The 14633-nt window shown below is 40.5% G+C and overlaps 2 protein-coding genes across 7 annotated transcripts in view; both read left to right on the forward strand.

Annotated features, from left to right (window-relative positions):
• Positions 1 to 1092, forward strand: part of LOC123587007 (complement receptor type 2-like) — a 35626-nt gene extending 34534 nt beyond the window's left edge. For 5 of the 6 annotated variants that reach the window (XM_045456728.1, XM_045456730.1, XM_045456733.1 and 2 more), the window contains one exon: positions 349 to 1092. The gene's annotated coding sequence lies outside the window, so the exon portion shown is untranslated. The remainder of the gene's footprint in view (positions 1 to 348) is intronic. The other variant, XM_045456729.1, reaches the window with a different exon arrangement.
• A 574-nt stretch (positions 1093 to 1666) lies between these two features.
• CR1L (complement C3b/C4b receptor 1 like) overlaps positions 1667 to 14633 on the forward strand; it is a 67435-nt gene continuing 54468 nt past the window's right edge. Inside the window, exons 1-3 of the mRNA XM_045456736.1 lie at positions 1667 to 3144; positions 8071 to 8250; positions 8894 to 8993. Of these exons, the coding sequence (XP_045312692.1) occupies positions 3027 to 3144; positions 8071 to 8250; positions 8894 to 8993 (398 nt within the window). The 5' untranslated portion in view covers positions 1667 to 3026. The remainder of the gene's footprint in view (positions 3145 to 8070; positions 8251 to 8893; positions 8994 to 14633) is intronic.

Raw genomic sequence — 14633 nt, forward strand, 5'->3', positions numbered from 1 at the left:
AGACCAGGCTAGAGTGATACCTAAATCCAAACCGCTAGGGGTCCCAAGTAAAACTAGTTTATAAATAATTTGTTGAATGAATGCATGAATGAGAAAGAATGATACCATTGCTTGGATTTCTATCTCATTACTTATTACTTATCAACATAAAATTTAATTATCATTTCCTTCAGATCCTGTTTCTGGAGAAGGGATCTCTTGATAGAAAGTGTCTTCTAAGAGGCTTGATGCTCTATCGGTTATAGCACAGTTGGGGGAGAGAGAGAATGTTAACGTTCTCATTATGTAAATTTTGAGTCACATCACTGCTCTTCCTGCTGCCCCCTGAACAGAAATTCTCTATTGCAGTGTGCCTTGTTTGGATCCTACTGAACATCAGTTGGGACGAAACGATTTTAATATCAGCCAGTCTATGAGTATGGTCTCAACATCAGTGAAATGACTTCATAAGCTATGATTTCCCATATGCACTTTCTCTCAAGCAGAACAAAGAAAGTTTGCTTGATAATAAAGATGGGATCCCAGTCTCACCGCCACACTCTCTTCAAGGACTTTTTGCCGCCTCCCCTGTGATGTGCCTGGAGCCTGGCTATGGCTACAAACAACAGAACTCCATAAGTGTCGCCATTTTAATTAAGGAAGGCGCTAAAAAGCGCTGCCTCCTATCTCGACCCTTCTTTTGTAATCAGCATACTTACTGTCACCATATATTTTTGGTTCTAGAGTGGTTTTAAATATTTAAGCAAAGGAGAGAGGATTTCATGCAGTTATGATGGGCATTCTTCTGTTGGGAAGTCTAATTTTATGTTAATAGTAGCATCTTGCTCTCATATGGTTAAACATTTCACCTGTATTTCCGCTTGTTTTGAGGGTTGTTGTTCTTTTTCCACAATGTATACTTTGCCTTTCCATAATCACTCAGTAATTCCAATTTGCACATTTTTTTTTTCATTATAGGAGTCAAGTTTTCACTGTAAGGTTTTGGTGTACAATTCAGGCTTTGGATATTTCCTTGGCAGTTTTGTCAAAGCTCTGTGTCCTTTAATAATGTGTACAGTGGTTACTCAAATAAATTTTATCTTTTAACAAAAACATTTGCCTTACAGGATTTTTTTTTCTTAGAGTCAATGAACTCTTAGAGTTTTCGTTTTTCGTTTTTTGTTTTGAATTTTAATTGCAGTTAGTTAAGGTTTCTAGAGTTCCTGATCTAACATTTATACATTCTGGATCTTCCCACTTGGTTGTTTTAGCCGACTTGCAACCCACAAACTCCATTCCCTCATCCTCAAGATATTCTCTATTCGTCCAGACAACGCCTTTCCCTAGCCCCCTGCCACCACACTCGAAATCCAGCTGACAAGTTTCCTTGTTGTGGCATTTATACTATTGAGAAAATAAAACCTTGCTCCGTGGCTACCACAAATTTCTCTTGCCATCCTCTCCTAGACTATGTATTCTGTTTGGCATCTTTTTTGTTTTTGTTTTAAAATATACATAACATAAAATTTAGAATCTTAACCATTTTCCAATGTACAGTTCATAAATGTTTGCATATTCATTATTGTGCAACAGATTTCCAGAGGCAGAGGATCCAAAGTGATGCGGGGCTTGAACTCACAAACTGTGAGGTCATGACCTGAGCCAAAGGCTGACACTTTACCAGCTGAGTCATCTGGGTGCCCCAACATACTCTCCCTTGATCAAGTTACCCTCTCTCTCCCGTATGTTTCCTACTGGTGCTGCAACAAGTTACTTTGTAGCTGGAAATGACTCAGATGTATTCTTTTACCAGCCTGGAGGTCAGGAGGCCAAATGAATCCTACAGAGCTAAGACCAAGGTGCTGCCTTTTCCAGCATCTAGAGGTGGCTGTCATTCTGTTCGGCTCATGGCAGCACCTCTCCAGTCTGTGCTTGGGTCATTGCCTTCTCTCACTCTGATCTAGTGCCTCCCTTTCATAAGGACCCCTGTGATAACACTGCCCACCTGGATAATCCAGGGTAATCTCCCATCTCAAAGCCCTTAAATCAATCACATTTGCAAACCCCCTCTTGCCACCTAAAATAACATAGTCACTGGTCTGGGGATTAGGATGTGGGCATCTTTGGGGTCATTATTCAACCCATCACACACACCCATTTCTCTCACCCTTGAATTCTTAACCCCCTGCTCCAAATGCATCCTTCCTCCACGTTTTTGTTCATTTCAATAAATAGCACCATCGTTCATTTTGAATCCTGAGGCTAATTCAGGATTCAAGGCTAATTCTCTTTCTCAGCACTAACTTTAAGAAAGGAAGTAACCAAAATCCAATGCATGAATAAATTCTGTTCATTCTGTGTCCAGTTTCTTAATTGTCCACTTTACCTCCAGTCAAGGCCACCATCAAATCTCACCTGGATGATGGCAAAACCTCCTTGCTGGTCAGCCCCATTCACTATCGCCTTATTCCAAGCCAGTCTCCCCGCCGTATAGACAATTATATGTTTAAAATGTAAATCTGATTAGGCCAGCTGAAAAAAAATTTTTCCGGTGGCTTGGTATTTCTCAATTCAACTTAAAGGAATTAGTTCCTGGTATTTCCTACATACTGTACATGTTGCCCCAAACGGTGGCTTTCACACAAGGAGCAAGCATTTCGTTTGCTGACCTATTCACGCGGATTCTTGACCAGGGGAAAAGTCATGCGGAGGCGTTGGAAAGCTGAGCAGCAAGATTCCACCGCCTTTATCCGGAGCCGCCCAGCCTCCACGCGGGCGACATCAAGGAAACGAAGCATCACCAGCTTTTGCTCCTGCGGAGGGCTCCCGATGGTGGTCGTGGGAGCGAAACTCGTTAGAAACGATGCAAATTAGTAGTAAACAAGCCCTCGCCCCTTAAGGGGAAGCTGCGGTCAAAGTCTTCTTTCCGCCCCTCCCAGCTGCGCTCTCCACACTCCGCAGCGCTGGGAGCGAGCGCGTTGCCTCTCATCTCCCCGCTGCGCTCTCTGCTGCGCTTTCCTTCGAGGTCGCACCTCTTCCTGAAAAGGATGGGAGCCTCTTCTCGGAGGAGCCCGCAGCCTCTCGGGCCGCCGGCGCCCCCTCTCTCCCGCTTCGGAGGAGCCCTCCTCGCAGTTCGGCTGCTGCTCACGCTGCCGGCGGCCTGGGGTGAGACTCGGGGCTGGGCGCTGGGTGGGGCGAGAAGGCAGGGGGACTCTGAGATCCCCGCCCATGCCCGGACCCTGGTGGCTCCGGGTGATCCCCTCTGCCGGGGCTTGTGTTGTGCCAGCGCCCGGGAGCGCGCAGGTGCCGAGCAGGTGCAGAGCAGGTGCAGCAGGAAATTTCTCTGCCTTCGTCTGTTAACAAAGGCCGGCGAGAGAGGAGCGTAGTGCTGATTGCAGCCAAGAAACGGGGGGCTGGAAATACGACCAACATGGGTTCTAATCCTAGCAAGTTCTTAAGTGTGAGGAAGGTTCCCGCACCTGCCCGAGTCCGTTTCCTTTTCTGTGTGGTGTGAACCTGGATTTCTACCTCGTGGTGTTGTTACCTAAATGGCATGAAGTGTGTCCAGGGGTCTAACACAGAGCCTGTCACTTAAGTTCTTTCCTCCAGCCAATCTTTCTGAACTTTGTGCGTGAGGGTGTTTGGACAAGGAGTCCTGCCGGTGGAGTTTTCACCGTAAACTGCCTTGCATCTGGTTGGATGCGCCCCACTCACACCCCAGACCACCACGTGCACCTATTGAGCGCCAACGTGTGAAGAAGTCCCACGGGGTTGGAAGAGCCAGCGAAGTTCCAGAACCCTCAGTGTCACTAGTTGCAGATAGAAGGGAAGTGGAGAGATGTTTTCACAGTGTGGCAGTGTGGTCATGTGTTTTAGTAGAAAATAAAGCCTGTTATAACTGATGGGAAATTTTGAGGTGGCATCTTCCCTTCCTTCCTTCCTTTTATGTAGGTAAACATTTTCAGTTTGAACCCTTCTCTTCTTATTTTTGGCTTTCTGAGAAGTCTTAGTTGCTTGGACTCATTGGTAAAACCTCTCCGTTGAAATGAGAGTCTTAATTATTTTTGTCCGGCATCTTCTTGACCAAGTGACTTTGTTCTCTCTTGTCGCTAGACATTGTGTGTTCATTGTTTGTGCCGTCTAAGAGAGTAAGGAAAATGGAAAACCAAGTTTCCACTGAAGTCATTACTAATAGACGTCCTAAAGTAACCAACCAGGTGAAGAAACGTGATAAAGCCGAAAGTTTTATTACTAGAAGAGAAGCAAGCCAAGTGTATTAAGCAATCTATGGTCAATGAGTAGAAATTTTTGTGAACCTTTTGAGTATATTTGTGTCTCTTCTTACTGGAATGTTAATTGCAAAAAAAAATATTTACTAAGGTTATCATAATAACCTGAAAATGTGAAACAGCTTAGTAATTTACTTGCCAAAGGAATTTAGGTAAAGAAAATGTTTATGGAATGCTGACAGTGTGCACAGCACTTCGGACTTTATGAGAGAGCTATTTCTCCAAGGTGCATTCATGTAGAAGCTGTGTGGTGGAGTTTTATGAACTTTTCTTAATTAGGAGGCCTGGGTTCTGTTTTTTTCAGCCGCTACTTACTATCTGTCGGCCTGGAGCCCAGCAAGCCAATCACATCCCTGACTTTCAGTGTCCATACATAGAAAATGAACATAGTCGACATCCTGCCATATGAGAGGACTATTGTGAAAATCAAATGAGGTAGTGTATGTGACAGTGTTTTTTGTAACCTGAAAAGCCCCTGTAGATCTGAGAAACCATGAGTAGGACCTTCCCTGACAAGAGCCTAAAGACCACAGCATGACTCAAAAGGGGGACATCTCAGCTTTGATGATCAGAGAAGGCAGAGGGCAAGGGGCATGGCGCTCGCAGCATTTAAGGAGTGAATCCAAATTGGACATGCGGATTCACCCGGATAGTTATTTCACATACACAGGAGCACACTCCAGGTAGTAGGGCTGTGTGGAGCATAGGACGGACTCTGGCGCCCTCACCTGGTCCTTGGGGCAGATCTCACTCTGTTGCCGTGCTGTGTAAAGACGCAAGGTAGAAAAGATGGCAAGTCCAGTGGCTTTCTGTGAATTGTCACCTATTTCAGTTTACATGTGTTCAGATGAGCAGGTTTATGGTTTATATTACCTCATTTTAACTAATATAACCTCTGTGATCGCACAAGTAACTTTGAAGTGTTTCCACATAGAAACAGAATGAAGATAATTCTAATAAGGCCAACTTAAGCAAACAAGACAATCCCTTCCACGCATGGACACACGCAGACATGCGCACACAGGCACACGTAGGCACACACATATCCAAGCTCTTTGTCAGAGAGACTAAGAGGAAGAAACATTGTCAGTCTAATCACAAGTGACCAGAAGTTCACAAAATAAAAAAACGAGAAAATGTCAAGACTACTTGAAATGAACATCCACCTTGTGAACAGAGAAACTCATTGTGACTATTTTGTCCCTTTAGACATTAATTAATGATCATATTAAGTCATCATGATTAGCAAAGCATTTAAAATGTTTATTTCACCTCTATCGCGTATTTTAAAATTTCTATTTATGTATAACATGTGATATTATATAGTTTTATAAATATAAAATTATCACATATATTTAAATATATTTACTATTTTAATATATAATATATGTGATGTAGTTCTTTTATATAACAATGTTATATAAATTATGTTATATTTATGTATATATAACATGACATTACAATTTGTTATATAATTAACATATAATTACATCATATATTATACATGTGAAATTTATTAAGCTGTATAATACGAATATAATTTAATGTGTAGTATTAAGTTGTTATAGTTTGTATATATAGTTTATAAGTAATTTATAATACACATTAATCTGTATAATAGATACAGTATATATTATATATTATAATATAATAAATGAATATGTTATATATAACATAATATTCCAAACTATATAATACATAATATTATATATTACATTAGATTACATAATATACCAAATAGAATATGTAGTATATACTAATATTATAAAATATATAAATATTTTTAATATTAAATATAAGTAGATTAATTTTTTTTTAATGTATGCTTTTTTTCCTTAACTGATGAAGGTGTTTTAACAAAACATTTGCAGACATTTGCAGATCTTTTCATAAAAGAGTAGAATCTGCAGACTGGAGACCAGAGTGTGCCCCAGGTTGACAGTTCATGTTTGAACAGAAGCATAGAAGTAATAAGTAAATTGTGTTTCTAGCACAGAATAAATCAATCTGCCTTGAATGGAAAGTTTGGATTGGGAGTATTTCAATGTGGACTGGGTCACCCAAGACAAAACCACAGCGAGATGGTAGTATACGCCCACTAGAATAGCTAAAATGTTAAAAATTAACCATACAGTGTTGGCAATACGATGAACTAACTGGAATGACTTCCAACTCCTTTGGAAAACATTTTGGCAGTTTCTTAAAAAGTTAGACACAAATGTGTCATTCGACTGAGCATTTTACCCCTAGGTATTTACTCAAGAGATGTGAAAGCATGCGACCGCACAAAGACTTCTATAGAATTTTCACAGTGGCTTCACTTGTAATAGCCCACAACTGGAAACAATCCAAATAACCTCCAGCAGCTATAGAGATGAACTAAATTAAGTATATTTGTACAACTGAATATTACCGAGCAAAAAGAAATAATTTTTTTTTAAATGCAACAACCCGGATAAATCTCAAAATAAGCTTTCTGTGTAAAAGCTAGGCCAAAAGAAAAGAAAAGAAAAAAAAGTACCAACTGAGTGATGTGGTTTATATGAAATTCTAGAAGGTCAAATCAGTCTGTTGTAAGAGGAAGCAGGTCAGAGATCACCTAGAGGAGGAGGTGGAGAGGTGGATGCATTACAAAGGGACGTGAGGAAACTAGAGGGAGCCTGATGGAAGTGTTTGTTATTTCCATTGTGGTAATAGTTTCATGGGGCATACATGTGTCAAAAGTCATCAAATTGAATACTCCAAATACTTTTCAGTTATTGTATTTAATATACTGTAAAGCTATGCGGAAGAGGTTTTTTTTAATAAATTAGAGTAGATCTTGAGTTTATGGAGTTCACGTTAATATATTTACTATAGGACAAATAAGATAAATAATTTATTTATTATAGGATAAATAGGATAAATAATTTGAGGGATTGGAAATGAAGGAGGAAAAGGAAGCTAGGTCAAGCTTTCTCTAGTGAGGATTCATACATTCTTTTTTATTTGGGCTATTATCCATATTTGCATTTTTACTTTTGCCTCACAGCTAGTAAGTAGAAGTTCAAGTCCAGATCGATATGAATCCAGTCCCTAACACTATACACCATTATATTTTGTATTAGTTTCTTATTACTGCTGTTACAAATTACCACAAGCTTAATGAACCAACTTCAGTTCAGGTCACGATCTCACAGTTTGCAAGTTCAAGCCCCACGTAGGGTTCACTGCTGTCAGTGCAGATTCCCTTTGGATTTTTTGTTGTCCTCCCTCTGCCCCTGCCCCACAGGAGCTCTCCCTCTCCCAAAAATAAGTAAAAATTGAACAAAAATTTAAATAATAAAAATTAAAAATTTGAAAAAACAAAACCGACAGATTTCCAAGCCTAGAATAAAATGATATTTTTCCAACAGATATTTCTTCTTGATTACATACTGTTTGACTGTAAATATTATTTTTATTACCTTAACTTAAACCTATTAGGCCTGAAGGGGAGATAGCTGAGTCTAGTATTTAAATATATATATATATGTATATATATATATATATATATATATACACACATATATATACATACACATACACACACATATATATATTTAACTCTTAATTGCCTTCAAAATAGCAACAACTTTCTAAGTGAGTAGATGCTGATTTAAAAAGTTCATATCTAAGATCGCTACTAAGGGAAGCAATCATTTTACCATTATTACAGTATTCTTCTTCTTTGATCACATCCATGAAGCATATTGGAGAAAAACAGACAGCAGAGTAGAAGTTTCTCCATTAACTTTGATGCCACTGTGGTCTTGGTCTCCAGGTAATTGCAAAGTCCCGGCACAGCTCCCGTTTGCCAGGCCTACAGAACCGATTGAGAAGTTTGAGTTTCCTATTGGGGCATCTTTGAACTACATGTGCCGCCCTGGTTACTACAAGAAACAGTTCCGAATCACCTGCCAAGAGAACTTGACCTGGTCAAGTGCTGAAAACAAATGTGAACGTAAGTACCTTTAGACTGAGAATTCTACTGTGTCAGTTAAACGTCCATAAAAGCTGATTCAATTGTTCAGGTTTTGGAACCAAGACGCATATGACTTAAGAAGTTTGCGTAAAAGGGATTGCAGATGTGAGAGTTATTCTCTGCGTCCTATCTTCCTATTGCTTTGATTTCCTGACACCTCCATTATAAGTTCGATTCATGAGAAATGACTATCACAAGGCATGACTGAGGGAAAACCTCCATTCAGTAGGGGTTCCCCGTTGTCACCACTGAAACTGAGTAACGAGTGACTTGGGAAAGGAAAGAGAAGTGTAGGCGGGGAGAAAATCCCACACTTCGAGACCCTGATTTACACTGGTTGAATTACAAAGTGAACACTTTGGGAATAAGGGAAGTTTACATTTTTCTGGGAGGCACAGTATGAGGATGAGGTAGATCTGGAGGGAGGCTCTTTTTGAAAGTGGTGCTTAGTGGGTGGCTGGTCCTAAGGCAGTTTTGTAAGTGTCTGCAAGGGGGCAAAAGCCTTGGAACTACAAATGCTTTTCAGTAAAGGTTGGGACAGCCAGTTGGGATCTTATGTACTTACTAAGAGAAGTTTGGAGTGTTCGATGTCCGGTCCCCAAATTCGACTTCTTTCCCATAGGTAAATCATGTGGAACTCCTCCAGAACTCATAAATGGCAGAATGACCATAAACGGAGACACCAAGTTTGGATCAACTGTTAATTATGCTTGTAATGAAGGGTGAGTCTAGTGCCAAGCATCACTGTTTGGGACGACAGTTCCAGAATTGTAGCACCAATCTCTAAGCAATAGTCTTAGAAAGTCTACCTGCCTATTAACAACACAGCAATAAGAGAGGTGCCTGGGTGGCTCAGTTGGTTAAGCGTCTGACTCTTGGTTTTGGCTCAGGTCATGATCCCGATATCATGAGTCTGAGCCCTGCCTCGGGCTCTGCTCTGATGCTGAAAAGCCTGTTTGAGATTCTCTCTCTCACCCTCTCTCTCTCTGCCCCTCCCCTGCTCTCTCTCTCTCTCTTAAAATAAATTTTTTAAAAAAGAGGTTAAAAAAACAGCAATAAGATTTCTAAATAGAAGTGGTGGCTTGAATCCAAGCATTCAACTCTGCCTGAAATGACTAAACAAATATTGGAAAAGTAGGAAAAAACCTATATCCGTGCTAGAAACCTGGGGGTGGAGAGGAAAGATGCCTACTGCACAACCAATTAATGTACCTAAAACCAAGCGAAACATTCATTAAATGGGAAGGACCAGCTCTCTAAAGAAGCGAATGGAACAAACATTAGTTGATCCATGCATATATTCTTGCCCCAAAGCACCAAGAACTAGAGATGTTGGACGGAGAAGTGGGAAAGAATGATTTGTTTGGGATGATGGAGCTGAATGGTAGACAGGCAAATTTCAATTGTTAGAGCCCCTCTCCAGAAACGCACACAGTGCAGAAATCTTGCTGTGGGCATATTCTTGGCTTATCCTGAAGGGAGACAACCAATTCAGGAAAGAAGTAGAGAGACTGCTTTACCATAGATCTTAACTTTTGCTTTGTTTTTATTATTTATTGCTCACTTAAAATACATTTACTGTAGCATAAGCAATAACAATAAAATGAACTTCGGCGTATACACCACCTACCTTAAGAAACATTGCTAAGTACCTTGGAAGCCTCCTATGTGCCTTTTCCAATTCCCCTTCTACCTCCAACATCTGTGTGGAAGTAACGACCATCCCGAATTTTGTGTGGTTCGTTCCCTTCCATTTGTTCCCCTTTTCTCCCATACATACTCCAAGTCAGTTTACATTTAGCTTTCCCTATTTTAAGCTTTATGTCACTGGCATGATACGCTATGTACTTCTCTTCAACTGGCTTTTCTATTTAACAGTTTGTTTCTGCCAATTATCTATGTGGTTGTGGTTAGTTCATTTTCACTTGGGAGAGTATTTCCTTATGTGGTATGCCACAATTTATTTTTTCTTGCTTGTTATATTTGGATTGTTGCCAGTTTGTTTTACTTTGTTTTGTTTTGGCTACTCTAAGCATTCTTGATATGAATATACATGCCTCCTAGCGCACATGTACCAAAGTTTCCTTAGGACAGTGGTTTTCAAACTTCTCTTACCATGATCCACAGCTAAGAAATGTAGTTTTATAACACACACACACACACACACATACACATCACACACAATTTTAAAATAAATTAAAAGTTATTGAAAACTTCTTACCACTTCTAATCAACATTGTACTGGAGGTTCAAGCCAGGACAATTAATCAAGAAAAAGAAGCAAAAGGCATCCAAATTGGAAGGAAGGATTAAAACAGTTTCTGTTTGGGGGCACCTGGGTGGCTCAGTCAGTTAAGAATCCGACTTCAGCTCAGGTCATGATCTCACAGTTCATGGGTTTGAGCCCCGCATTGGACTCTGTGCTGACAGCTCAGAGCCTGGAGCCTGCTTCAGATTCTGTGTCTCCCCCTCTCTCTGTCCTTCCCCTGCTCACGCTCTCTCACTCTCTCTCTCAAAAATAAACAAACATTAAAAAATTTAAATAAATAACTGTTTGAAAATGATGTGTTTTGTATAGAAAATCCTAAGGAATGTACACACACACACACACACACACACACACACCAAAAAACCTATTACAGCTAATAAATAGTTCAACAAGATTCAGGATATCAGACCAATACGCAAAATTAAATTGAATTTCTATACTCCAGCAATAAACAATCTGAGAATGAAATTAAGAAACCAGTTCCACTTACAATAACATCAAAAAAATAAAATCACTTAGAAATAAACTGCACCAAAGAAGTATAAAATTATACACTGAAGATTATGAAATATTTTTGAAAACAAAATGAAAGAGGATCTACATAAATGGAAATATATTCTATATTCATAGATTGGATGACTTAATATTGCTAGTGTTATAATAATATTGAATATTATAGAATTATAGAATATTGACTTCACCAAATTGACCCGCAGATTTAATACAATCCCTATAAATTCCAGCATCCTTTTGCAGAAATCGACAAGTTGATCCTGAAATTCTTATGGAAGTGCAAGGCACCCATACAGTCAAAAAAAATCTTGAGAAAGCAGAACTTCTCAATTTCAAAACTTACTATAAACCTACAGCAATCAAGAATGTGTGATACTGACATAAGGACAGATGTACAGATCAATAGAACAGAATTGGGAATCCAGAAGTAAAACCATACATTTATCAACTATTTTGCAACAAGGCACCAAGACTGTTCAAAGGTAAAAGAAGAATCTTTTCAACAACTGGGCCTGGGGCAACTGAATAACCAAATACAAAAGAGTGAAGTAGGAGGAATGCATGTCATGAATTGTGCTAACAGATTAAACCTGAAATGTTGGAGGAACCCAACTCAGTCTGGAAGTATAATAAATATTTTCTATATACTGCTAGATCTGTTTTATAATATTTTATTTCAGATTTTTTTCCTTTTTATTCTCATAAGTATGATAGGCCTCATAATTTCCCATTCTCATGCTGTCCTTGTCTGGCTTTATAACCAATTTATCCTCATAAAATGAGCAGAGTGTGTTTCTTTTCTAAAGCAGGCTTGATCTATCAATTTTTTTTTCCAATTTCCTCTTGTATTTCTGGGTTTTGTTTTATATATTTGAGGCTATGTAATTAGGTGCATACACATTTAATACTTCCATATCTTCCAAGAGCATTAAAACTTATGTCGATTGCAAGAACTTCCAGTTCCAGGACATGATGGGCAGACTCACTTTTCTCTGCGTCTCTCTATGTAGCTAAATACCCTGGAAACTGTTCAACACACGACCATGAAAGGGCCACAAAAGGTGGAAAGGAGATGGGCTGGAGGACTATAAAACTTACAGAGTGACCCCTTAGTGAGGTCCCTGGATTTCCTTTTTATCTCCCAGACTGGGTGCTTGGAAGGAACGCAACCCTGAATATTCAGCAGGCAGGAAGAGAGGGAGAGAGAAGCCTGTTCTCTGGTCAAAGGGCTGGGAAAAGGGAAGCTTAGTGGGGAGGTGGTGGGGAGACATGTTGATGGCAATAGTGGTCCAATCTGCCCAGCTTAGCAGCATAAGCAGAAATCAGGGATGGGGTCAGGGGAGCGTCTCTCCTTCTCAGAGAAGCCCTGAGAAGCAGCAGGTCCCCAGGTCACCAGCAGCTGTATCAATGGTAGAACCTGGGCTTCAGTCCCAATGACAATTTTATCTAATGCCCCACACCAGCCAGCAGCAGTGAGCTCTCTTCTGCCGGTGGTGACGGCGTCAACGGAGCCCAGTTGGCGAGACCTAGACTTCAACCCAGCAGCAGAAAGGGAACCAGGTTCGGGGTTTCCTCCTCCTCCATGCAGTAGGAGAGAGCCTCCCAGACCCATGACTCCTGGTTCTCCACCCAGCAGGAAAATGCAGCCTAGATAGGGGCTTCCCTCCCCTGGTGGCCACAACACAAAACGAAGGGGGAGCTCCCCCCTCCCCAGATAGCCAGAGAACAGGCCAGGGAGGTTCCTCTCCATGCAAGGGTTGAACATCTCTCACGCCTCACCTAGTGGTACCAGGCAGGTCAGAGAAGCGCCTCTGCCGTCCCAGGCAGTGTCAGCAGGGATGCGGAGCCAGGAGAATGAAGCCGACCAGAATAGCCCTGCAAGACTGGAAAATCCAATTGTCGTTGGAACTAAAGCCCACAAAAATAGGCCAGAATCTACACACTACCCTAAAGAGAGTAGTTACGTGCTAAACTTGATTTCACTAAGAGCAAGAGTCCCTTAACACAATATCCCAAGTGTTAGGATCCAAGAGAAAAATCACGTGTCACATCAAGAACCAGGGAAATGGCAGCTTGACTGAGAAGGGATAATCAATACCAGTAAGGATGCCAAAGCCAAGATGAATCAGATGTTGGAACTATCTAACGAAGATTTTAAAGCAGCCTTCATAAAATCGCTTCAATAAGTAATTACAAATTCCCTTGAGAAAAATCTTAAAGGCAAGCAAAGAGAAAGGACACACTACCTATAGGGGAACACAATTTGAATGGCAGTGGGTTTACTATCTGAAAATATGGAGGCAAGAAGGAAGTGGCACACCTTTCCCAAATACGAAAGAAAAGAACTTATTAACTGTGAACTCCATGTCTTTAAAAATATTAATCGCATACCTGGAATAAATCCCAGTTGGCTATTGTATATGATTCAGTTTATCAAACTGTTGGGTTTGATTTGTTAATACTTTATTGAAGTTTTTTTACCGTCTATAAAATGTTAGCAAATCAAACCCAGTAAGGCATTTAAAAAATTGCCTACAGTGACCACAGTCGAAACTACTCCAGGGATGCAAGACAGATTCAACATTCAAAAATCAATGAACATAATCAACTATATTAACAGGCTAAAGAGGAAAATTTTTTTAATATTTTAGAAGTGTTTTATGTATGTATTTTAAGAGAGAGAGAGAGCGGAAGAGGGGCAGAGGGAGAAGGAGAGAGAGAATCCCGAGCGGGCTCCACACTGTTAGCATAGAGCCCGATGTGGGTTCTAGCTGGTGAACTGTGAGATCGTGACCTGAGCTGAAATTGAGTCAGACACTTAATCGACTGATCCACCCAAGCTCATATAAATTTGTATGCTCAAAGTAGAAAATATATATGCTCATATCAACGGTCCCAGAAATTGCAGTTGACAAAGTCCAATAACAAATCATGGTAAAGACTCACAGCAAGTTAGGGATGGAATTGAACAAGTCTGAAATCAAAGTGTAAGCAGGTTGGTTCCTACTGGAGGCTCTAAGGAAGAATTTATTCCATGCTTTTCCCCTAGCTTCTGGTGGTTACCAGCAGTCCTTGGTATCACTTGGCTATAAACACATCTCTCCATCTCTGCCTCTGTCTGGCTTTGCCTCACATGACTTTGCCTCTGTATGTGTTACCTTTGTCTTCCCTCTGTGTGTCTCTTTGTCCAAACTTCCTTCTTCCTTTGAGGACACCAGTCATTGGAGTAGGGCCCCCGCTAATCCAGTGTGACCTCATCCTAACTCTGTTACATCTGCCACAAACTTATTTCCAAATAAAGTCAGATTCTGAGGTTTCAGGACATAAATTTAGAGGCATACTATTGAATCCAGAATGGACATGAATGGACATGTCATTGAAGAGAATATGCGATGTAAGTACATGAACATATATTCAGCTTCATTAGCCATTAGGAGAATGCAAACTAAAACAACACGGCGGTGGGGGGGGGGGTGTGCACCTGGGTGGCTCAATTGGGTGAGCGTCCGACTCTTTGGATACATGTCATTTTACATTGGTCCAAGCCCATAGAATGTCCAACACCAAGAGTGAACCCTGA

Source organism: Leopardus geoffroyi, chromosome C3 (assembly GCF_018350155.1).
Source record: "Leopardus geoffroyi isolate Oge1 chromosome C3, O.geoffroyi_Oge1_pat1.0, whole genome shotgun sequence".
Lineage (NCBI taxonomy): Eukaryota > Metazoa > Chordata > Mammalia > Carnivora > Felidae > Leopardus > Leopardus geoffroyi.